Raw genomic sequence first — 26,424 nt, 5'->3', positions numbered from 1 at the left:
CCTGAGGTGGAGGCCATGGAGCCATCTTCAGTGCCCGGGCCAACTTTGCTCCAATTGAGCCTTGGCTGCAGAAGAGATAAAGAGAAAGTAGAGGGGGAAGGGTAGAGAAGCAGATGGGCATTTCTCCTGTGTGCCCTGACCAGGAATTAAACCCAGGACTTCTACACGCTGGGCTGATGCTCTACCGCTGAGCTAGCTGGCCAGGGTTTATTTCATGCATTTAATACTTAAATAAAAACAATTAAAAAGATACACAAAACTAAATTATAAGAGTTTTAAAATATTAATAAAAAATATTAAATACCCGACAAAAAACAATAAAACTAAGATATTTCCATATTGCTTCTTGATTGGCGTCCTTACTTGCAATTCTTTTCACCTATGGACGAAATGAACATTACTACAGGCGCTTAGAATATGCTGTTGCACAGATGAATGCTAAAAGAATAAGGAATGTAAATTTGTGATTTCCACTTTGGGCAGCTGTCCAGGCACCCACCTTAGAGAGAACCCTGATTACAAGTGGCATTTTAACGACCAGTTCACCGAACTTAGCAAAAAATTAGGTATAGGTTCTGTCAAACCAGTGTGAACTAGCTGAATCCCACCACTCATCTTGGTCATATTTATGCTCATGGTGAATTCTGCCTTAGCAGTCCCTGAAATAATTCTACTTTCTCTGGTCATCAAGTGTAAAAAGGTTGAAAACCACTGAACCAACTGAGCTGCCCAGCCAGGTGTCAAAGGAATATTCTCAAACAACAAACAGGACTGATAATGCTTCAAGTTGTTGTTAAATTGACTTGTTGTTTGAACATTGAGAAGTTGCACTTGGCCAGTTAGCCACTAAGAGAATCAACCAAGTGTGTACATTTGCAGGCAATTATAAGGAAAACATTATCAGCTGTAAGGGACACCTCAATAACAGATGTGAAAAAAAAATAAAGTATGTGTTATGCTCTATGAGTAGTTCATATTATGCCAAAGAAAGAAGCCTCCATTTGGGATTGGAGTTTGTCTTCATAGTTCTAGCATGGATGAATAATTGTTGATATTTATCTACATATAAAATCAATTATTTTTAAATTTTTATTAATTTTAATGGGGTGACATCAATAAATCAGGGTACATATATTCAAAGAAAACATGTCCAGGTTATCTTGTCATTCAATTATGTTGCATACCCATCACCCAGTCAGATTGTCCTGTCACCTTCTATCTAGTTTTCTTTGTGCCCCTCCCCCTCTCCCTTCTTCCCTCCCCCCCCCCAACCACCACACTCTTGTCCATATCTCTTAGTCTCGTTTTTAGGTCTCACCAATGTATGGAGTCATGCAGTTCTTGTTTTTTTCTGAAAATCAATTATTTTTTAAAGATCATATCTATTCTTACTAAAGTTTCATTTTGTTTCTGATTTCCAAAACAATATATAAGCACAGGCAAGACACCTAGTGTAATCTTAAGATTTTTTTTGCCTCATCCAAGTGGTGGTGGTACATGAATGCTGAATTTCCCAATTCAAAACTCTGAGGTCACTGGCTGGACCATGGAGTCGCTGTCTTGAGCATGGGATCATCAACATGATCCCAAGGTCACTGGCTTGAGCCCAGTGGTTGCTAGCTTTAGCAAGGAGTCACTGGCTTGGCTTGAGCCCACCCCCACCATCCCACCCCAGTCAAGGTGTGTGCGAGAAGCATCAACTAAATGCTTCTCTCTCTCTTTTCCCTCTCCCTCAAAAAATCAATAAATTAAAAAATATATTATTTTAAATATTTTTCCCACAATAGATGATATTTTGCAGAATGGTGTGGTTTGGGAAAGATAATTTTAAAAGGTTTATGTTTGATCTGCTTGATTTGAACTTGCAAATTCCTCCCTAATAGTTACTAGAAATCAAAACTAAAAAAAGAATAACTGTAATTCAGGATAGTCTTTCCATGACTCCTTGGCTCTAACATTTTTACATGGCAACTGGCAGGCTATTTAAAAAGATTAAGATAAAATGATCTAATAAAAACTTATATCAGAAGCTTTAAAAGTTCCCATACTGTTTGTTACTTGACTTTTTGAACTCTATCTAAAATAAACAGTCCAAATGAGGACAAAAATTATGAATTTATGAACAAAAGCATGAATCTCAGCCCTGTATAAAACAAAATTTGAGGGGGGAAAACCTCTAACGGTCCAATAGGACAACTGTTAAATGAGTTAAAGAAACATGCAATCTTTAAATTCTTTTATTCAGAATGTAACAATATGTGAAAACACTTAAGCTATAATGTTAAATATAATGTTAAAGCCAAATAAAAATGGTATGTGTAATATAATACAATTACATTAAAATGTGTAAGAGAAAAAAATTAGAAAAAAGCAAACTGTTAACAAGGTTCTCTATTGGGTACATGGAAGGTACTGCTTTTTTCCCCTGTACTTCCAATATTTCTGAAGTTAATATAATTTTTATAACCAGATACAAAAATAAAAACATTTCTTATCTATAACAGCTTTGGTTCACAGAAGTTGAGTGACTTGCCCTAAAGCAGAAGGACTAAGTGGCAGTGAAAGTTAAAATGCTTACATCCTGAATCCCAGATCCAAGGCTTCCCATTCGGCCACAGGCTTGTCCTAAGAATTACTTCCAAGTGTCTTCCCTTTCCAAATCCCAATTGTCTCCAATTAATTCTCCCAAATAAATGTTCTCTAGTTAAAAATAATTACTTCTAGAAATTGAAATATCAATGTGGCTATTTCATTATATATTACTATAAAACTGATTACTAATATAGCACATTCTTGTAAAAAGAAAACAAAAACTAACGCTCAGGTTGTAAACTAATTGTGTGAAAAGTTCAATAAAAAAGTAAAAAGACAAAGTGCACCTGACCAGTACATTCCACACACTTTTTGCAAAATGTCTAAAACAAATGTAGCTTATAACTTAACAGAAATAAAGAAACTGAGCTGGCTATTCTAGCAGTCAAGCCAAAATGTGGGTTTCTCTTTGTGTCAGTGTAGACTGATAAGAGTACATTACCAGCAGGCAACTGGCCTGTGAAGATAGCTTTCAGCATGAAAAAACAAATCAATTCCACAATCAGAGCCCAATCTCAACTTGGCAATTAATGTTGGAACGAAATCCATGGCAGCTGTGCCACCCAGGAAAGGGGGATCTCACCCCTTCCTCCTGTTCTTTTGGGGCCATATTAAACTGCCAGAGCACATGAAATACACGCAACTGTATGTAGTTCTACTTTCTTCATTCTAAGTGGTAATCAACCATCAACTTGGTTTTAAATAGCTTAAGTTATTGAGTAAGACACACTTAAGGATGAAGTTTCTCTATGTACGTTACAGCCCCCACCAACATGTTTGTAATATAGCTGGTTCCATTCTTCAGTGCTAAAAATATAACAAATGGTTGTTTTCCTAGATTGTCTTAAACTACAGCGATCACATCGTCATCGCCAACGCGCAAAACACAGACACAGGGCTTTTATTTTGATGAGTTTATTAGGGCCAAGTCTGCAAGGAGCCGCACAGCAGTCGTGGAGTCGCGAAGGCGCCGTCCATCACACGCTGTACACAGCTCGAGTGACAGCGGCTACAGTCACGGCCACGGCCCTGGACACACAGGGCGGGAAGGCTCCGGGACCAAGACGGGCTTCACCGATGGCTCTCTCCATGGGCAAATGAACAGCCTTTCAGCATCTCCTGGAGAAAAACTATCCACCTCCTTTCCTAGCTTGCTCAGAAATCATCAAATAAGTCTACAGGGTTCTTTCTCCTGATTTTCTCTTAAGAGGTTTTCGGGGAGACAATTCCAGTATCGGGATCTATCACCTTACATCACAGCCAGAAAAAAACACCATTCGTCAAATAAAAAGAAGGCCCGCGCGCCTACGTGACCGCCGGGCCCACGAGCGACAGGCGACCGCCGACATCCCAGACCCAGCAAGCGGCTCCTGGCCTAGCGGCGCAGGCCCACGCGGGCCGCGGGCGGGCGGCCGGGCCTTGGTGGCTTTGGGCGCGGCCTGCCACGGGTGGGGGCACAGGGCGGCGGCGCCCACCTGGGCCAGGGCGGGCACCTGCGGCCGCGGCGACGTCAGGCCCGGGGTCGGCCCGCCCCGCTCCTTCCCTCGCCGCCCGCCGCCGTCCGCCGCCGCCCGCGCCTCACCTGCGGGCTGTCCTCCAGCGTCTCCTCGATGGGCAGCTTGTCGATCCCGGGCATCGTGGCGGAGGGAAGGCAGCGGCAGGAGACGCGGCGGCCACCCACAGCTTCCCACGCCGACCCACCCACAGCAGCTGACCCCGACCCACCCTCTCACGCAAGATCGGCCGCTGTCCCCACCCGCGCCGCGCTCGCCAGGAGCCAGGCCGTCAAGAGGGAAATCCCGCCCCCTCGGCCTCCCTGCCCGCCTCTCGGCGCGCTTACTGGCTCGCGGCGACGCCTGTCAATGCGGCGGGGCTGGCCGGGATGTTCCTTCACCTCCCTGGGCTCTGCAGTGAGCGCGGGCTCGCAGGCTGGGGGCGGTGCTCCCTGCTCCCTGCAGGCACCCGCCGTGCGCGCGCGTTTGGATGTAGTTCGTGGAGGATCGTCTCTTACCACCGTACGCGTGTCCAGCCGCCAAGCGTCGAGTGAGGACCACACTGGGGATATGAGGCGTTTTTAGTTCTCCCTCAACATTTTTCGTCAGAGACCATGGGAGAGGCTCCACTGTTGCTGCCTTTTTTTCGTTTCTCAAATTAGAACTTTCCCAACGCTCCGGAAGCGTCCGGTCTCCCCATTCCATCAAAATGGTGCTGGCTAATTCAGAGGTCTGTGGGATCCGAAGCATTAACAGGGCTTTCCCATAAATTCGTGGACATTAGACTCGAAATTATTTTTTCTGGACCCGTGGAAATCAGTCTGTTCAGCTTAAAAGGTGTTACTTTGTAGCCAATTCAATTCCTACCTGGTCTTGAAGGACTGACATGCCACAACTTAGACTTCCGTAGTTTTTAAATCACAAATGAAAACATCTTTTAAAAATAAGATACGGTAGTTAATTATGTAGGTAACTGATTAGCATTTCTGTTTGGTCAAAGAATTTTGTAAGAAACTTTATTTCTTTATTTTAATGTTTATTTTATTGATTTGAGAGAGAAAGAGACAGAAACACTAATCTGTTCCTGTATGTGCCCTGACTGGAGATCCAACTAGCAACCTCTGCTTCTGAAGGATGCTGTAACCAACCCAGCTATCTAGCCAGGGCAGAAGAAACTTTAAATCTCAACATCTTCTTCCCCCTCTAATTTTACAATAGAGAAAAATAAAGCTCTGATAATACGACTTGGCTGGATTAGAACTTGGGCCTTTTTCCATCTTACCCAACCTCACACTGCCTCTTTTATTCCTCTGCAGAGTTAGAAGCTTTCATTATAGATGAAATGGCAAATCACCAATGTCTTTTAAAAATCTAGCCACTAATCCCACCTCCATCCCATTTTTATTCAAGAACTACAAAAAAAAAATGCTGCATAAAGATTATTCGTTGCCTGATTCCACAGATAACATTTGAACAAATCTAGATACAGTGGAACAGATCCAAATACAGTAACAGGAATGGAAGTTACATATTTTCAACTAAAATGCTAGATTTTCCCTCAATTTCTTGAACAAGGATAAAATCGGGTTTTAAATGCTTTTACCAGGTAGACTTGCAGTAGTTTCACAGAATTACCCTTAGTATTACATGCTTTAAATAAATGCTCTCCCCTTAGATTGTTTATCAACTACTCACCCTCCGGAAGAGATCTTCAGTTTTTGAAAGGTGTTTTGGAGTCAGTTCTTACCTAGTGTTACTGGTTCCCAACTGTTTAGGTGTACCCACAGACAGCATCTACAGATCCCAGCAACCTAAGTCCATCCTTCCGTACTTCTTTTTCGCTTTGGCAGCACCGCAGCATGCCATCTGGCTCCAAAGAGGAAAACTTTCAAGGTAAGTGACCTTCTTGGTTGAACTGTGATTTAAATTAGAAGTGAAGGAAAAGAAAAGAAGTGACTGACAATAGATAAGAATCAGGAGTAAGTGACAAGTGAAAACAGTATAAGAAAGAAGAGTAATTTCATGGTTTTACTGAAGGGTTTTGCCAGTTGGCCAATAATTCCAGTGAAAAATTCTGTTAGGTATCTGAATTATCTAGGTGGAGTATATTCATCAAGTTAAATGGTTTCCTTCTTTGTATTTTATATGAATCTAAACTGTATTTTTGTAAAGTATTCTTAAGAGGCTATTACATTATCAGGGAGGGGCAAGGAATTCTTGCCAGGCTCTGCTAATTAAAAAATGAAACAAACAAAAACAAATTGACATTTAATTGGATGGAGAGACAATTATGTATTATGAAACTTGAAAGAATCTTTAAAGGCCTTTTTGGATCCTCTGTCTTTAGGCTTTTGTACACTCCAATCATCCAAAAAGATTATTATATTTCCTATTTTAAAACATCTCTAAAGCTGCCTGGCCGGGCAGTGGTGCAGTGGTGCAGTGGAGCCAGGCAGTGGTGCAGTGGATAGAGCGTCGGCCTGGGACTCAGAGGATCCAGGTTTGAAATCCCAAGGTTGCCGGCTTGAGGCGGGCTCACCAGCTTGAGCGCGGGGTCATAGACTTGAGTGCCAGATTGCTACTTAAGCATGGGGTCATATTTATGACCCCATAGTTGCTGGCTTGAAGCCCAAGGTCTCTGGCTTGAGCAAGGGGTCACCTGCTCTGCTGTAGCCCCCCAGTCAAGGCACATATGAGAAAGCAATCAATGAACAACTAAGGTGCCGCAATGAAGAATTGATGCTTCTCATCTCTCTCCCTTCCTGTCTGACCCTATCTGTCTCTCTCTCTCTCTCTCTCTCTCTCTCTCTCTGTCTCTGTCACACACACACACACACACACACACACACACACACACACACAAATCTCTAGAACTGCAGAATTACAATCTCCTTTGATAACCAATTTAAATTTAAACAACCTAAATTCTGTACAGTTGACCAAACTCAATTCCTTTTATACAGGAAATGAGGCTTGTTCAGAGATAATGCCTCAGGGGTTACTGGAGACTCACATGTTGGTAGCATAGTAAGAACTTTGGCCAGCTGGTTAACTTAATGGAAGGCAGGGCAGGATTAAATGACGTTCACCAAAAAATTCTTTGAGATGTTTCACACGTATAATTCATTGAGATGTTTCACACATATAATTTACAATAAAAGGACTATAGTCCTGTAAATAGATTTGCTAATAATTAGTCTCCTGAAATTATATTTGATCTTATAATTAGGTTTTTACATGATACTCCTTGAGGTTCTGGTCTGTGGTCTATAATAGGAAATAATCCAACAACATAAGTGACGCTGATGCTGTACTTTTCAAAATTATCCCCCTAGGTTATAGAAGTCACCTAGGGGAGGTTGTTAGAATATAGATTTCTTAGCGCATCTGGTAGATTCTGATGCTGGAGGTCAAAAGTGGGGTGGGAGTCACCCCAGATGAATCAAAGCAAATAATCCTCAAAGTGCATGTTGAAAAACTGTCCAAAAACCCTTTCCCAAATAACCTTGTATTTTTAGAAAATTTAAAGAGCCAAGAAAACATTGAGGAAAGGAGTCTTAGGTTCCACCTGAGGAAAGCGAGAGGGGCACCATTTCCAGAATCACCTGGAGAGCACATGAAGTCTACTCACAAATATTCCCCTGAAAGACTCAATAAATTAAAATTTTGAGGAATTCATACTCCTTTTAAAAGTATAATATATAATGCAAATAATTCTATATGGTACCTAGTAAATCCTTTTTAATATTCTCACTTTAACATTTAATTCAATTGTTTTTTGTTTTTGTTTTTTTGACAAAGACAGAGAGTCAAAGAAAGGGACAGATAGGGATAGACAGACAGGAAGGGAGAGAGATGAGAAGCATCAATTCTTCATTGCAGCACCTCAGTTGTTCATTGATTGCTTTCTCATATGTGCCTTGACTAGGAGGCTACAGCAGAGCAAGTGACCCCTTGCTCAAGCGAGCGACCTTGGACTCAAGCCAGTAACTATGGGCTTCAAGCCAGCGACCTTTTAGGTTCAAGCTAGCGACCATGGGGTCATGTCTATGATCCCACGCTCAAGCCAGCCACCCTGCGCTAAAGCTGGTGAGCCCTTGCTCAAGCCAGATGAGCCTGTGTTCAGGCTGGCAACCACGGGGTTTCAAACTCTGGATCCTCCGCGTCCCAGTCTGATGCTCTATCCATTGTGCCACCGCCTGGGTCAGGCTCAGTTGTTTTTTAACACATAGCCGAGATGAACCAAATTCAAGAAATGAGCATATTAATTGGTAATTTGGGAAACTGAGTTTCCTCCATATACATTAAAACATTAGAACCAGTGGTCGAGTAGGGGGAAGCTTTGGGCAATTTGAGGGTAGAATCAAAAGTTCTGAGAAGTAGATTTCAAAAAGAGGTGGATGGGCAGCAAGAACCAACAAATTCTTTATTGTGCCACTACAGACCATCCTCTGCCTTTGACCTTGATGCTAATATTGCTTTTGCTATTTGCCACAGTATCCTTAGAATACAAGGCAAATTCTGTAGCTTCTACTTTCTCAACTGTAATAAGAATAAAACTTTATTCCTAGAATAATTGTGTATGCTTCTGTTTCTTTTATGATTGCCTTGATTCCTTTTGGAAGAAGAAGACATTACTAAATTTATTTTTTTGGCTAGCCCAAGAACTTTGAAACAAAGCAGTATCTCATTTCTGTGGGGAGGTGGATAAAAGCATGGGTCTGACTCATGGATATGGATTGTGGATCCAGTTCGCCTGCTTTGAATCCTGGCTTCACTATTTACAAGTTCTGTGACTTTGTGTCTCCATCCCATCATCTGAAAAAGAAGATCTAGTATAGAGGACCTACTTTTTTTTTGAGAGAGAGAGAGAGAGAAACAGGAACAAACAGACAGGAAGGGAGAGACATGAGAAGCATCAACTCATAGCTGCAGTACCTTAGTTGTTCAATGATTGCTTTCTCATATGTACCTTGCCCAGAGGGCTCCAGCCAAGCCAGTGATCTTGGGCTTCAAATCAGTGACCTTTGGGCTCAAGCCAATGGCCATAGGGTCATGTCTATGATCCCATGCTCAAGTCATCTACCTTGGGGTTTCGAACCTGGGTCCTCGGTGTCCCAGGCTGACATTCTAGCCACTGTGCCTACACCTACCTGGTCAAGCTAGAGAACCTACATTATGAGGTTGTGAAGATGATTAATGAATTAATTAAGAATAGTGCTAAGCACAATAAGTATTCAATAAAAATTAGTTTATTTTCTTCATTTAAACAAATACTAAATATTTTAATGCTTTTAAGGTAACTCATTTTCTTCATTTTTCCCTTTTTATCATATCTAAAGAAACCAATATTATCTAAGTTAGAAGATTGTACTCATTCTCTTATAGAATACTGATACTATTTTAAACAGTATAACCATTATTACCCTTGCTAGTGTTTTATCACTTTGACGTAAGGGCTTTTATGGCCAAAACAAAAATTTTAAAATTAGTAAATATGAATTTTAACATCTGGAGATCAGTTGTAGGTACCAAAACAGCAAAAGCTATTACCCTACTTTTTATTTTTAGCAGTGGGGAGGGGGAAATGCCTTAAGTTAAATGACATAGGACTTCATGATACTCCTACACTCATAAAAATTCTGGGGCAAGTCAGTGTAGAAAATTAGAGAAGTCAGTATGTTTCATATTGTTTGTTCATGAAAAAAATTTTTAATTTTTGCAGAACCACAGAGGGCTGTAAAAGCAAACAAACAAATAGAATTTGATTAAAGCATGGCTATGCAAATAAATCTCAGGGTTAATCAGCACATCCTTCCAAGAACTCTAGGTGGTGCCATAAATTTAGTTTTCAGTTTCAAAGTAATACCTCAGAAAATGGTTGTCTTTATTCAGCAAATAATTACTAGGTAATGAACAAAATATTAAAAATTCTGCCCTTGTGGACCTACAGTTTAGTGGTAAATGATAAAAAAAATAAACATAATAAGCCTTATTAGAAGTACAGTATATTTGAAAGTGGCAAATACTATAGAAAGTAATAGAGCAGGGAAAATGGGGTGAACAGGCAGTTGCAATTTTAAATAGGTTCATCAAAGTGGACTTCATTGAGAAGGAGACATCTGAACAAACACTTGAAGTAAGCAACGGGAACATCTGGGGAGAAAGCAGTTCAGGTAGGGAACACCTTAAGGCAGAGGTGGTCTGCCTTGTTTCAAGAATTGCACAGAGACCAGGATAGAAGGAGAGGATTGATCCATGGCGGGTCTGACTTGGAAGAGAGAGGAAGAGGAAGCCAGATTGTGTAAAACCTTGTGGCCTATGGTGAAGACTTTGACTTTTACCTAGTTTTGGATAAAAACACCTTTAATAAAAGTTGAGGAAGCTGAATGAATTAGTAGTAGGAGATATCATAAATTATGGGTAAATTAACATTTTCTATAGTAAAATTGGTAGTTAATGAGCATTTTTAACATAATCATGATCATGATCTCACCTCATAAAATTAATATTGCTATCTTCATCATGGGTTTCATGAGGGCAGAAATCATTTCATCTCCTGGGTACCTAGTACCCAGTGCTAAGAATAGTGCTAAGCACAATAAGTATTCAATAAAAATTAGTTTATTTTCTTCATTTAAACAAATACTAAATATTTTAATGCTTTTAAGGTAACTCATTTTCTTCATTTTTCCCTTTTTATCATATCTAAAGAAACCAATATTATCTAAGTTAGAAGATTGTACTCATTCTCTTATAGAATACTGATACTATTTTAAACAGTATAACCATTACCCTTGCTAGTGTTTTATCACTTTGACGTAAGGGCTTTTATATATACTGGAGTGTAATAAATGTTTGCTATAATTTAAAAGTTTGTGTCTAAATTGATAAGAACCATAACATTGATTCCTTAGGAATAGTGTTATGAATACCAATCAGGCTTTCCCATTTAATCTACAATGATTAGATTAAATGGCACTGAAGTGTAGGCCTGAGCCAATCAGAGCCCTAAATCCTAAACTGTTTTATCTTTGAATATTGAGGCTGGGGAAAACCTGAGTCTAATTTAGCCTAACCCTGAGTTGTCTATTCTCACTGTCAGTCTGGAAAGGACATAAGGACAAGGAAGGGCTAGACTAGGTGGGAGTGTTCACTGATAAAGCTTTCTTAGAAAGAAATATGACAATGTGCACCAAAAAATAATATACTCTTCAAATAAATTTTTCCATGGAAATACTACAAGGTATTCACTGCCATAATGTTTGTTATAGTAAAAAAAGAAGAAGAAATTGGAGACAAACCTAAGTGCTCATTATCAGGAGTGTTGGCAATAAAGTATGGTTCATCCACTTGATGTCTAGCATCAAGCAATTGTTGAAGAATGAGAAAGAGCTATACATACTGATACAGTGTGTAGGGTGGAGGTGGGGGAGGAGGCAGTGAACCCACAGCAGAACAGTAACATCTGACTCCGTGTGGATAAAAACATGTCTGTCTATGTCTACCTATTTATGTGAAGGCATTTTAAAAAGACAGGAAGGAGTGGCTTAGTTGGTTGAAGTGTCGTCCTGACATACTGAGGTGTGGGTTCAGTCTCTGGTTGGGGTCATGCAAGAATCAACCAATGATGACATGAATGGTAGAGTGGCAAATCAATTGTGTGTGTGTGTGTGTGTGTGTGTGTGTGTGTGTGTGTGTGTCTTTCCCTTCCTCTCTGAAAGTCAGTAAAAAAAAAAGGGTGGGGGAGGAAAGGCACTGAACTGTTAATAGTGGTAACCAGTGGGTTGGGGAGTAAAGATTTTTACATTTTACGCTATTATTGTAGTATTGAGTGAATCTTTTTAAAATAAAAATGTATTTATGTTTTAAATGACCAAATATAAATTTTTAATTTTTTTTAATTTATTGATTTTAAAGAGAGGATGAGAGAGAGAGAAACATGGATCTGTGCCTGTATTTGTCATGATCAGGGATTGAACCTGCAACCTTTGCTTATCTGAACAAAACTCTAACCAACTGAGCTATCCCACCAGGGCTTATATCAATTTTTCAATCAAGGGCCTACTCTCTGGCCAAGCATATCAGTTAGTTGGAGCATATTCCTGATGTGCCAGGGTTGCGGGTTCAATTCTCCATTGAGGCACATACAAGAATGAACCAATGATGCGTGGATAAAGTGGAACAACAAATTAATGTTTCTCTTTCCCTTTCTCTCTCTCTCGCCCCTTTCTCTGTTAAATAAATAAATCAATAAAAATTTATTAAAAAAGGCCTGACCTGTGGTGGCGCTGTGGGTAAAAGCGTCGACCTGGAATGCTGAGGTCACCAGTTCAAATCCCTGGGCTTGCCTGGTCAAGGCACATATGGGAGTTGATGCTTTCTGCTCCTCTCCCCTTCTCTGTCTCCTCTCTCTAAAAAAATGAATAAATAAAATCTAAAAAAAAAACAACCTCTAAAAAATATATATATATATTTATTAAAAAAATAAATCATGGCCCTAGCCGGTTGGCTCAGTTGTAGAGCGTCAACCCAGTGTGTGGATGTCCCAAGTTTGATTTCCAGCCAGGACACACAGGAGAAGCACCCATCTGCTTCTCCACCCTTCCCTATCTCCTTTCTGTCTATCTCTCTCTTCCCTTCCTGTAGCCAAGGCGCCATTGGAACAAAGTTGGCCCGGGCGCTGAGGATGGCTCTATGGCCTCTGCCTCAGGAGGTAGAATGGCTCTGGTTGCAACAGAGCAACACCCCAGATGGGCAGAGCATCACCCCCTGGTGGGCATGCCGGATGGATCCCGGCCAGGCACATGCAGGTGTCTCTCTACCTCCCCACTTCTCACTTCAGAAAAAATACCAAAAATAATAATAATAATAATTAAATAAAGGGCCTACTATGTTCAAAGCACTATACTGAAAACAATTTTAACTGATTTGAAAATATAAAAATATGAAACTGTGCTCTTCATATTTGAGAATAAAGGTTGAAAGGTTTTTAAATATTATAAATAAAGTGAATTTATTCAACAAACCTTTATTTAATATCTCCTATGTGATAAGTACTGTGATGGGTACTGGGAGAGACAGAAGTGTGTATGAAACAGTCCGAACTCTCCCAACCCTGTAATCACTGGGAAAGATACCTTGTGTCTCAGGTAACAATGGAAGGACACAGTGCCACAGATGGGAATTGTTCAACGTAACTCAAGATTTAAAAACTTTAATCTCAGATTTTTAAAATGAATTCCCATCTCACTTTTTATTAAACTTCAGTTGCAGAATGCCATAATGTCTTCGAATTTGTGGGTTACCCCGGAGTGATTTTTAAGTGGTTCATAGAAAACTGGGAGTACCTTTACACACTAAAAGCCAGAGAGAAGAGGCGGGTTGCAAGACTAGGTAAAAAAGGTGACGCGATTAAGAAGTACAAACTGGCAGATGCAGAACAGTCATAGGGACATAAAATACAGCATAGGGGATATAGTTAATAATACTGTAATAACTGTGGATGGTACCAGGAGGGTGTTGGAAATATCAGGGGACCACTTTGTAATGTATATAATTGTATAACCTCTCTGCTGTACACCTGAAATTACTACAAAATAATATTGAATGTAAACTTAATTGAAATTTTTTTTAAAAGTTTTTAAACAGTGGCAACAATAGTAAACCCACAGTGTTTACATTGCCTGTGCAGTTTACAGAGGTCCTCTTCCTAGTCCTATCCATCCATCAATCCATTTGTTTATTCACTTATTCAACAAATATTTATTGAATGTCTACTTTGTCATTGTTCTAGGAGACACTGAATGTATAACAGTAAAAAATAAACTTTTATTTTAGAACACATGTTTTAACATTTAAAAACACTAACAGTTTCAAATAGGACAGTGTAATTCCTGTGCAAAACTAAGGTATAAATGTCATTAGAGCTTTGAGTATTATGTTTCTTTCTTATTATGCCCACATAATAATTATATGGCTGATTTATTAAAAATCACTGCCAACTTCAACAAATGGTGTTGGGAAAACTGGAAAGCCACATGTAAAAGAATGAAACTCGACTACAGCTTGTCCCCATGTACTAAAATTAATTCAAAATGGATCAAAGACCTAAATATAAGACCTGAAACAATAAAGTACATAGAAGAAGACATAGGTACTAAACTCATGGACCTGGGTTTTAAAGAACATTTTATGAACTTGACTCCAATGGCAAGAGAAGTGAAGGCAAAGATAAATGAATGGGACTACATCAGAATAAAAAGTTTTTGCTCAGCGAGAGAAAATGACATCAAAATAAACAGACAGCCAACTAAATGGGAAATGTTATTTTCAAACAACAGCTCAGATAAGGGCCTAATATCCAAAATATTCAAAGAACTCATAAAACTCAACAACAAACAATCCAATAAAAAAATGGGAAGAGGACATGAACAGACACTTCTCCCAGGAAGAAATACAAATGGCCAACAGATATATGAAAAGATGCTCATCTTCATTAGTTATTAGAGAAATGCAAATCAAAACTACAATGAGAGACCACCTCACCCCCGTTAGATTAGCTATTATCAACAAGAGGGGTAATAGCAAATGTTGGAGAGGCTGCGGAGAAAAGGGAACTCTCATCCACTGTTGGTGGGACTGTAAAGTAGTACAACCATTATGGAGGAAAGTATGGTGGGTCCTCAAAAAACTGAAAATAGAACTACCTTATGACCCAGCAATCCCTCTACTGGGTATATACCCCAAAACCTCAGAAACATTGATATGTAAAGACACATGTAGCCCCATGTTCATTGCAGCACTGTTCACAGTGGCCAAGACATGGAAACAACCAAAAAGCCCTTCAATAGAAGACTGGATAAAGAAGATGTGGCACATATACACTATGGAATACTACTCAGCCATAAGAAATGATGACTTCGGATCATTTACAACAAAATGGTGGGATCTTGATAACATTATACGGAGTGAAATAAGTAAATCAGAAAAAAACAAGAACTACATGAGTCCATACATTGGTGGAACATAAAAAACGAGACTAAGAGACATGGACAAGAGTGTGGTGGTTACCAGGGGTGGGAGGAGGAAGGACGCTGGAGGGAGAGGGCTAGGGGGAGGGGGAGGGGCACAAAGAAAACTAGATAGAGGGTGACGGAGGACAATCTGACTCTGGGTGATGGGTATGCAACATAATTGAATGACAAGATAACCTAGACATGTTTTCTTTGAATATATGTACCCTGATTTATTAATGTCACTCCATTAACAGTAATAAAAATTTATTTAAATAAAAAAATAAAAATAAAAAAAATTAAATTAAAAAAAAATCACTGCCAAAACACCTAAGACATTGGGCATTTTTTCTGATAGTAATGACTTAGGACTTAATTTTAATACACAGAAAAAAATTTATCAAAACTTGAGTGGATTTACACATTATAAAACAAAACAAAACATAAAATCTGAATTTTTGCTTTATCTTGTAGAGGTAGATAATTCTAATACAGACTGTCCAATTTTTTTTTTTTTTTTTTTTTTTTTTTGAAGCTGGAAACGGGGAGAGACAGTCAGACAGACTCCTGCATGCGCCCGACCAGGATCCACCCGGCACGCCCACCAGGGGCGACGCTCTGCCCACCAGGGGGCGATGCTCTGCCCCTGGGGGGGGGGGTCACTTTGCCGTGACCAGAGCCACTCTAGTGCCTGGGGCAGAGGCCAAGGAGCCATCCCCAGCGCCTGGGCCATCTTTGCTCCAATGGAGCCTCGGCTGCGGGAGGGGAAGAGAGAGACAGAGAGGAAGGAGGGGGTGGGGTGGAGAAGCAAATGGGCGCTTCTCCTATGTGCCCTGGCCGGGAATCGAACCTGGGTCCCCCGCACGCCAGGCCGACGCTCTACCGCTGAGCCAACCGGCCAGGGCCACAGACTGTCCAATTTTATGATTCCTAGAATCTCTTCTCTTCAATGTCAATTATCAAACTTTTATTTCTCATAACAAAATAACTGTTAAAAGATATTGAGGATATATCATTTGCAAAATTTCACAACCTTTTTCTTTCCTGATCAGTACCTTTGATGTTTATATCATGAGATCATTGGTGAGGGTGTTAAAATGGCCATTAATTAATGAAGTCAATAGAACAGGGAATTTGCAAACAGAAAATTCAAGTCAAAGCTCTGCCACATCATCCTACAGAAACTGGGAAGGTTTTCCTTTTATTTGGTGCAGATTTCACATTTCTATCCTCTTTTGTTGCTTTCCTGTGACCGGTCAAAAGTGCACCATGACTTTATGGACACACTGTAGTGGAGGATTTGTAAAAGGATTAATTACAAATATGCTAAAATGCTTTAGAAGCTATAAAGCAATATAGATATGTTGTATTTTTACTCATTATGACATTACTCTAAATAAGTAACATTTACTAGAAACCAACAGTAGATACTATATTAATTGTGAAACACTATTTTCATGTCAGGAACAAAAGAATGGTCTGTATTCATTATCACTATTTTCAACTTTGTTCTGTATGTCTAGACCAGCATTGTCCAACAGAACTTTCTGCAGTGATAGAAATGTTCTTTATGCTGTACAATATAAAGCCACTTACCACATGTGGCTATCTAAATTTAATTGAAATATAATTTAATTTAAAATTTAATTCCTCAGTTGCACTAGACTAGCCACATTTCAAGTGCTCATTGGCCACATGTGGCTTTCAGCTACCACGTTGGATAGCTCAGATATAAAACATTTTCATTATCTTAGAAAACTATTGGATTACAAGTTCCATTGGTCTAAAGATATAAATGAATGTGTAATATTAATCACATACCTATCCATCCATCAATCTAATTCTTATGCATTTTAAAGTAGTAGACATCAGCAATTTCTCCCTTAAACTCTTCAGCATTCATATCATTAACTGTAGTTCAATACTTGCTTATGCTTTAATTTTTTTTAATTTTTTTTCTTTTTAAATTCACTCTTTTCTATTTTATTTTAGATTTTATTTATTCATTTTTAGAGAGAAAGGAGAGAGAGAGAGAGAGAGAGAAAGAATGGGGGGAGGAGCAGGAAGCATCAACTCCCATATGTGCTTTGACCAGGCAAGCCCAGGGCTTTGAACCGGCGATCTCAGCATTCCAGGTTGATGCTTTATCCACTGCGCCACCACAGGTCAGGCTGTTTATGCTTTAATAGATAGAATTTTACATACAGTGAAGTGAACAATTTTTAAAGGGTACCAATCAATGAGTTTTGACAGATGCATACATCTGTGAAATCCAAACTCCAGCAGGATATGGAACATTACCATTACCCACCCCCAAGTTTCCTTATTCCCAGTTATTCTCTACCTCCATCCCCACTTTCTCATTTTTTAAAATATAAACTAGTTTTATCTATTCTAGAACGTCACATAAATGAAATTATACTTTTTAAAGAATCTATTTTGTAGATTCTTAAGATTTTTTCTGTGTAGATAAGTATGTCATCTATTAAGTTTACTTCTTTTCTGATCTATATGATTTTTATTTCTCTTCCTTGCCTTATTGCACTAGCTTAGAACCACTATAGTGTTAAGTAGAAATGCTTAAAGTTAACATCCTTTCCTTGTTCCTAATTGTAGGGGGAAAACAATATTTCACCATTAAATATTGCTAGTTGATTATTTCTAGATGATGTTTATCAAATTGAGGATGTTACTTTTAATCTTAATTTGTTGAAAGATTTTTTTAAATCATGAATGAATATTTTTCTACATCTGTTAATGTGGTCATATGATTTTCTTTTTTTTTTTTCTGTTACTATGATTTACATTGATTGATTTTTGAAAATTAAACCCTCCTTGCCTTTCTGGGAAAAGCCCCACTTAGTCATAATGTATTACCCTTTTTTGTATGTTTCTACATTCATTTTGCTAATATTTTATAGAAAAAAAGTCTGTGTTCATGAAGGATATTTATCTACAATAACTTTTTTGAAATTTTTCTGTTATCAGGGTTATTCAGGCCTTATAAAACAAATTTAGAAGGGTCCCCTTTCATATTCTGGAAGACTTTGTATAAGATCAGTATTTGTTTAAGATTATTCTTTAAATGTTTGTTGATGTTGTTTTGAGAGGGGGACAGGGAGAGAGATGAGAAGCATCAACTTGTAGTTGTGTCACTTTAGTTGTTCATTGATTGCTTCTCATATGTTCCTTGACAGGGGTAGGGGTCCAAGCCTGACCAGTGACCCCTTGCTCAAGCCAGCAACCTTTGGGCTCAAGCCAGCGACCATGGCATCATGTTGATGATTGCACACTCAAGCTGGTGACCTCGGGGTTTCAAATCAGGAAAATCAGTGTTCCAGGCCAAACAACACTGTATCCTCTGCACCACCACTGGTCAGGTGTTTTAAATGTTTGATAAATTTCTCCAGTGAAATTATCTGGATCTGGAATTTTCTCTGTGGGAAAGAATTTGATAACCAACTCAATTTCTTTAATAGATATTTGACTAATCATATTTTCTATTTCATCTTGTCTCACTTTTGGTAATCATAGTTTTTAAAAGATTTATTTATTTTACGTAAATTGTTGAATTTATTGGTATAAAGTTGTTCATAATATTCTTTTATCTATTTAATATGTGTAGTCTCTGTAATTATATCACCTCTTTATTCCTAATATTGGTAATTTGTGTTCTCTCTTTTCTTCTTGGTCAGTTTGCCTACAGGTTTGTTAACTTTCATTAGAAATTTAGAACTTTTACTTCCTAAACTCAAGGGAGACTAGAGGGGCAGGAGATTGAGGTCAATCACCAACAGCCAGTGATTTAAACAATCATGTTTATGTAATGAAACCTCCATAAAAATCCCTAAACAACTGGGTCCAGAAAGCTTCCAGATTGGTGAGCACATTGAGGTGGGGAGAGTGGTGTGCCCTAGAGGGCACGGAGGCTTCCTTCCCTGGACCTTGCCCTGGGCATTGCTGCTATTTGATCGTTTCTGAGATGTATCCTTTATAATAAACCAGTAAACATCAGTAAAGTGCCTCCAGAGTTTTGTGAGTCGTTCTATTAATAGCACATAGTAGAACCTGAAGGCTCTTGGAAACCCTGGATTTATAGCCATTGATCAGAAGCGCAGCTGGCAACCTGGGATTTGTGACTGTCTTCTGAAGTGAGCAACAGACTTGTGGGACTGAGCCCTTAACCTGTGGGATTTGTGCTAACTCCTGGTAGTTAGTGTTAGAACTGAATTGAATTGTAGGACGCCCACTTGTTGTCTGCAGAGAATTGGAGAATTATTTGGTATGGAAAACCCATACATGTTTCATGTCAAAAGTTTTGTGAGTAAGAACTGCTCAGACCATCCTATCAGTCCTATCTTAAAATTGTGCCCTGTCTTCCCCTTGCACTTGAACTCATTACCATGATTTTTATAAAGGCCATCCATTTTCCAGCCAGGCCTGGTTTTCCAAACAATAGCAACTGATCCCACTCACTTTTTTTTGGCTATTGCCTCTTCTTCCTCAAATATCCCAGCGCTTTTCAGCTGCAAGACTTTTGTACTCACTGTTCCCTCTGACTAGAATGTTTTATCTCAAGATCTTGGCATGCTACTTCCTCTCATCCTCAGTTTCGGCTAAAATATCACCTCTCTAGGGAGGTCTGCCCAACCATCATACTTAAAGACCCTCTCCCCACCTATTCTACTCACCCCCACCCTGTTATGTCTCATCACCATCACCTCGTGTATTCCTTTTAATGAGTTTATCACTCTCTGATTACCTTGTATTGTTCATCACTGATCTCTAGCACCTAGAATGGTGTCTGGCACATATTAAATGCACTATAAAAATATGTTCAGTGAAACTATGAAAAAGCATTTATCCCCATTTTTATAGACATTCTTTCCTACCTTTCATTTTCATCAACTCATTCATTAATAATCTGGTATTATGTAAGTCCAGAAAAAAATCAACTCAAGACGAATAAAAATATTGGAATGCCCTTGTTGATAAAGAAGAAATTGGGAACTGGCATTGCTTCAGCATGTGCTATAGCATCCTTTCAACTTGCACCTCTGAGGTACCACTCTGTGTGGGCAGGGTCCCAGGGAAGACTCTTTCCACCTTTGCACTGATGATCTAGTTTACCTTGCTCATGTATTTTCTTTTTCATTCTTCTGATTATTGTATGAAATAACTTACTGATTTATTTACTATTTGTTGTCTGTCTTTCCACCCCACCTCTCCCAGCACCACAGGGAGCTTCATGAGGGCAAGGATACTATTCTATTTATTCTGGTCTGAGTGTGTGCTCAGGCAATTGTGGAATGAATATTTCAAAGGAGGCAAAGGAATCTGGGAAGGATATGAATCCTCTCTTCTTTTAAGTCTCCCCAGATTAAGGTCCCCCCCCATCTTTGCACAGCCTACCTACTATTGATTAAACTTCCATGAGGTATAAATGTTTCCTAGTTTATTCATTCTCAGTATCACTTTACTTGTATTTCTATACACCCATCCTGTGTGTGCTTGTTGATGTTTTTGTATGTGGATTTTTTTTTTGGGGGGGGGGATGTGGATCTTTTGATCACTCTAGAGCAGGGGTAGTCAACCTTTTTATACCTACTGCCCACTTTTGTATCTCTGTTAGTAGTAAAGTTTTCTAACCACCCACCGGTTCCACAGTAATGGTGATTTATAAGTAGGGAAGTAACTTTACTTTATAAAATTTATAAAGCAGAGTTACAGCAAGTTAAAGCATATAATAATAATTACTTAGCAAGTACTTTATGTCAGATTTTCATTAAGTTTGGCAGAGTAAATCTTTATAAAACAACTTACTATAGTTAAATCTATCTTTTTATTTATACTTTGGTTGCTCCGCTGCCGCCCACCATGAAAGCTGGAACGCCCATGAGTGGGCGGTAGGGACCAGGTTGACTACCACTGGTTTAGAATTTGCATAAGGAGAAGTTAGCTTAATATTTATGAAATCATGATAGAACAAAATCTGATGGAAGTTGAGTTTCATCATGTGAAGGCTATTTCCTCTATGAGCAGAGACTACTTTTCCTGAAGAAAAGTCCAGTAGTTGTTTAAAAGCATGATAAAGCTGATCACTTAAATCTCATCGAAGGTAATGGGAGAAGAGTTACAGCAGAGTACAAGAACTAAAAGTATCATACCTTCTGCAGGGAGTGGTCACTTCAAAATCTTCCCAATTAGCCTCTGTATTACTTTTTTAATTTCAAGTTTTCTTAGGACTAAAAAATTAAGACATGCCTGACGTGTGGTGGTGCAGTGGATAAAGCAGCGACCTGGAAAGCTAAAGGTCCCAGGTTTGAAACCCTGGGCTTGCCTGGTCAAGGCACATATGGGAAGCAACTACTATGATTGATGCTTCCCGTCCCTACCCCTCTTCTCTCTCTCTCTCCTCTCTCTAAAATCAATAAATAAAATCTTTTTAAAAACTTTTTTAAAATTAAAACATTCTGTTCTTGGTTATTTTTCTCAAACTTATTGTTTTCATGAAGCTCCCCAGTCTCACAGGAACATTTTTCTTTAAAAAAATACAGTACACTATGTTCTTTTCTTTGAAATAACTGTGATGAGAGAAATTTTTCCCTTTTGGTTGAAGTCATGCTTTTAAATCTCTTGGAGGTGGTTACATATAAATCTTCATATAAACTTGTATCTCTCATTAGAAACAAAAGATTAAAGTAGGGAATCATCTCGTTAATTATTTAAAATACTTGGTGCAACTGTTCCTTATGAATTAATCCAAGTACTTGGAAGACAATTACACTCAGTGTTAATAACATTGCCAACCTTTTCCAGTATGCTACACTCCAAATACTATTGTGTTTTCATTGACAACATTTACTATTACATATGCATATGGAAAACAGGCATTTTCATCAGAATTACCATAATAGCATTAAGAGATTATTACTTTTTCCAATTTCCCTGGAAGAAAATTCACTTAAATTAGATTATTTGTTACTTGATTGCTTTTCTATCTTGCCTGTATGTTTAGGGAACTGGAGTCCATGAAAGTATAAACTTCAGGATAAAAAGCATGATTTTATACATTAATGATTTCAAATAAAAGAGAGTGCTAGTTCGTGCATCACTTCTTTTCAGTAAATTAAGTCTGTGTTCTGCTTTGGAGAGATAACACTTTTTGTCCCTGTAGGTGGCCCCCCTGGTGTAGCCATTAGTTGCTAATTACTTGCAAACAAATAAACAATTAACTCCTCAAGCTGCTGGCTGGCTGTTCATTGACATGCTAAAACTTTCTAAGTCAGGATTTTAATTAGTGACGTTCTAAATCCAGCCCCCTTGTCAGCGGAGCCGTAAGGTGAGCTGCAGGAAGATCTCAGCCCTGTTTGTGTAGTGCAGAGCCAGTCAAGAAGTGCACAGAGCCCAGAGCTGTCGACCTGTGCAGCCCACGCGAGGATGTCTCCCAGCCTTCAGGAAGGTGATCGACTTGGGGAAAGCAAACCGTCGTCCTGCTCCTTTTTAATTGAGAGCATTTTAGGACTGGACCAGAAGAAAGACTGTGGTCCATCCATGAAACCCCACAGGCCCTGGGCAGACACCTGCAGCTCCTCAGGTATGGTTAATTTATAAAACTGTTTCTTTTGCACGATTTACTTTGGCCTTTAATTTTATACTTTATAGAGTTAGAAAAAAACTGCAGTTTCATCCAGTTACATAACGGAGGTATCTAGGACTTTTAATGTCTCCAGCTGAAACCTATGGGAAATAAAAAGAGTATCAGCCTTAAGTCCAAGTGGGTATAGTGTCCAACTCGCAGCAAATGCTGAGAAACTGCATTTACTACAGAAGAACCATGTTTATTTGACACATAAGGTATTCTAAGTCTTTTTTAACTAAATAATAAATTACATTCAGAGATGGAAATGATCTATATCACCAAGGCAGGATCTTCATTTTTGTTTGCTTTTTGGTTGATAAGAATTCAGTTTTTTGGTGAAACCCACAAGAATGCCACTAAACAGTTAAAGACAAGTTCCTAAAATTCTTAAAGAACTTTGTGGAATATTGGATTGGACATTTAAGATGGGGTTTACTTTTCTGTTTTTAGAAAAAGATGTTAACCTAAGTCTACATGTCCCGTGTCTTCCTAATGGAATCTTATTTCCTTGTACTGTGGATCACCCAGTGCCAGAAGAAAGAATTTTGAAATGTGAAAATTACTTTTCAGCCTCAGAAAGACTGTCTTTGAAAAGAGAGTTGAGTTGGTATAGAGGCAGAAGACCAAGAACTGCTTTTACTCAAAACCAGGTGGGAAGTTTTTTCCACTAATAAAAATAATAAAAAGGCTTTTAACTGACACCCTGTTGAGCCAAAGCCCATTCACTTTGGGATTTCAGTTTAAACTGTATTAATTAAACAATAGAATGTATCACTTTTAACAGTTTCTGGATAGTCATTTTTTAAAAAGGGCATATGGATTAATTGCCCAAGATACAAGTAAAGTTGTTTTGCTATACAAATTAAAGTCCATTTTATGATGGCATACCAAGAATCAACATTTTAAATTACTATTTCCTTATTCTTAGATTGAAGTGTTGGAAAATGTCTTCAGAGTAAACCGTTACCCTGGCATTGATATCAGAGAATACTTAGCTCAAAAATTGAATCTGGAGGAAGACAGAATCCAGGTAATTTTCAAATAGCTGTTATTCATGATAATTGAAATGTTACAAATGATGAGATAATGTTTCTGAGATCTATTTTATTTCTCCTTAATTTTAGATCTGGTTCCAAAATCGGCGTGCAAAACTGAGGAGGACCCACAGAGAATCACAGTTTCTGATGGCAAAAAAAAATTTCAGCACAAATCTCTTGGAACAGATAGAAAATTAAACATGTGAAATTATCTTCCAGTCACAGAACATGAAGAATCAATGAAAATACCAAGTTTTTAAAATGTGATGTTTCTTTTCTGCATTTAATCTGAACATTTTCATGTTTCTGAAACTGTATTGTAAATAATTACTATTATATCATGGTACCTATTATACTTGGACACTTTTAAATATAATGGAGGCCTTTTCTATATATTTTAATAAACATTTTCAGGAAAAGCCAGATATTTTTTAAGTGAGCAAATTTAATCTAATAAATTAGTTTGCTAAAATTAGTAAATTCATGACTAAGTGGTTCCACAAACTGGATTACATTTACAAAATAATTCAAGTATATAAATAATCTGAAGAAAGCACAAAGGTGTGATTTATTTCAATTAGCTTCATTCACATGTACTTTGAAACCTGATTATGCTTTAATATATCCTAGAATATGGTTTACTTATACATCTTTAGTTTCTCTTTATTTCTGGCATAATGTAGTCAGAATTTTTCACCATAAATCCTTGTAGAATGCCAGTTTCAGCTTTTTTTTTTAAAGCAAAGTCATTATACCAAGTAGAATTACAAAAATATCAGTTGCCATATTCATACCATTGGTACTGCATTGCACAAAATAATTGAGCTGCAAGTAAATGTTAATATTTAAATATTTTTCTAGTTCATTTGATGCTGTACTTTAATTTCATTCATTAAAGTGATAATGATCATCTGGCTTATATCTATTTCTAGAGTAGTGATTGCCAATCAACTACATATTTTGTCACAAGTAGTATGTTGACTGAGAAGGTAGGATAACTGACTGCCTTGTGTACATATTCTAACATAGTTGCTGGACATAATCAGAGCACTTTCTTGGACAAAAACTATGTATTTGCTATGCATATGCCATTGTATCTGTTAATTAAAGGTGCAAATAGGACTAGCATCACAAGAAAGGGGTTCTACCACTGGAAATCTGGGTATTTGTTTTCCAGTTAATTAATGGAAAGCTAAAGTGGGGGTTTTTTTGTTTGTTTGTTTTGAGAGAGTCAGAGAGAGGGATAGATAGGGACAGACAGGAACAGAGAGAGATGAGAAGCATCAATCATCAGTTTTTCGTTGCGACACCTTAGTTCATTGATTGCTTTTTCATATGTGCCTTGACCGCGGGCCTTCAGCAGACTGAGTAACCCCTTGCTCGAGCCAACGACCTTGGGTCCCAAGCTGGTGAGCTTTTTGCTTAAGCCAGATGAGCCCGCACTCAAGCTGGCGACCTCGGGGTCTCTAACCTGGGTCCTCCGCATCCCAGTCTGAGGCTCTATCCACTGCGCAACCACCTGGTTAGGCTAAAGTGGGTTCTTTTTGAAATGTTAGCTTGAGGGCTCTGACTTTGTCTCCTGAAAACTTATTTCAACCTTGCCCACTGTATTGAATTCTTCCTTACTTCCCTTTGCTTTCTTTGCTATTATTCTTTTGTCTTTTTCTCTCTCATTGATAACCAGAGTAGAAGATTCATATTGAAATTTTTTTTCCTTTTCTTTTTTTCTTATTGCATGAAGATTAGAGGGAGTTTGCATATTATTGCTGAGGAAAAGTAGCATGACTCAGATTTTGAAACTTTTAAAATCATTGACTGAAAACACATTGGATGTAGAGAGCTCTGTGTCCCAACAACAGGTCAGCAATAACCCCTTTCTGTGCTTATTCTTGAAATATTCCACTATTGCTGAGATGGGGAGGGAGGAGGAAAGAAGAGCCCCAAGGGCAGAAGTTGCAAGACCAGACACATTAAACTTTTTCCAAGAAAGACTCTACTGTTAGAATAGGCCACTTTTCATTAAAATTTGAAGCACTGTTTATGAAACGTATCAATCAACATTTATCAACCAGGAGCTTTCTTTGTTCTTCATTAGGTGCCTCTGAAACTAGATTAAGTTGGAGTTTTGGAAGTCACTCAAAGGGTTTGAGGGAAAAATGTCATGTGATGGGTAAGCTTTTGCAAATAACCTTTTATTTTAATCCCAAATGCCATATCTACATACTATGAACAATTCAAACAGTATAAAAATAGAATAAAATTTCCCTCAAATCTCACCCTTCACAGATAACCATCATTAAACATTTTATAGATCTTCTTGTGTATAAAAGCATGTATATATGTGTATACATAGATACACACATGCATATATATTTGTTGTTTTTGCTGTTGTTATTTTAAAAATGATATCATACTTGGGATTCTGTACATCTTTCTGACACCTTGCCATATCAGAGATATGTAGCTGTTTGCTTAGTTTAGGATAAGATTTCAAGTTCTATACATAACAAACTATTTCACAATATTAATATATAAGTACTTTTGAACTAGTACTTTTCACAGATGAACATTTTCAAAGAGTAACCATAGTTTATCTAGAATTTATCTAAAATTAAACCTAACCCCCAAATCTTTGAGAGGAGTGT

At 38.3% G+C, this 26,424-nt stretch overlaps 2 protein-coding genes across 5 annotated transcripts in view; one reads left to right on the top strand and one right to left on the bottom strand.

Moving 5' to 3' along the window:
• Positions 1-4,366, bottom strand: part of APPL1 (adaptor protein, phosphotyrosine interacting with PH domain and leucine zipper 1) — a 35,494-nt gene extending 31,128 nt beyond the window's left edge. For both annotated transcript variants that reach the window (XM_066351713.1, XM_066351714.1), the window contains exon 1: positions 4,175-4,366. In XM_066351713.1, the coding sequence (XP_066207810.1) occupies positions 4,175-4,228 (54 nt within the window). In that variant the 5' untranslated portion in view covers positions 4,229-4,366. The remainder of the gene's footprint in view (positions 1-4,174) is intronic.
• Positions 4,367-4,571: 205 nt separating this feature from the next.
• HESX1 (HESX homeobox 1) lies at positions 4,572-24,615 on the top strand. Of its 3 annotated transcripts, none has more exons than XM_066350914.1 (6): positions 4,572-4,815; positions 5,861-5,978; positions 22,479-22,697; positions 23,193-23,392; positions 23,671-23,772; positions 23,867-24,615. In XM_066350914.1, exons 1-6 carry the CDS (start codon positions 4,795-4,797, stop codon positions 23,975-23,977), a joined length of 771 nt encoding a protein of 256 aa, XP_066207011.1. In that variant the 5' UTR covers positions 4,572-4,794; the 3' UTR covers positions 23,978-24,615. The 3 variants fall into 3 exon arrangements, with proteins under 3 accessions (XP_066207011.1, XP_066207013.1, XP_066207012.1); XM_066350916.1 differs by having other exon boundaries at positions 4,798-4,815; positions 22,419-22,697; XM_066350915.1 differs by lacking the exon at positions 4,572-4,815 and having other exon boundaries at positions 5,526-5,978; positions 22,419-22,697.
• The last annotated feature ends 1,809 nt before the right edge of the window (positions 24,616-26,424 follow it).

The sequence above is a fragment of the Saccopteryx leptura genome, chromosome 10 (assembly GCF_036850995.1).
Source record: "Saccopteryx leptura isolate mSacLep1 chromosome 10, mSacLep1_pri_phased_curated, whole genome shotgun sequence".
In the NCBI taxonomy this organism is placed as follows: domain Eukaryota; kingdom Metazoa; phylum Chordata; class Mammalia; order Chiroptera; family Emballonuridae; genus Saccopteryx; species Saccopteryx leptura.
This window is presented reverse-complemented; position numbering and strand designations above follow the sequence as displayed.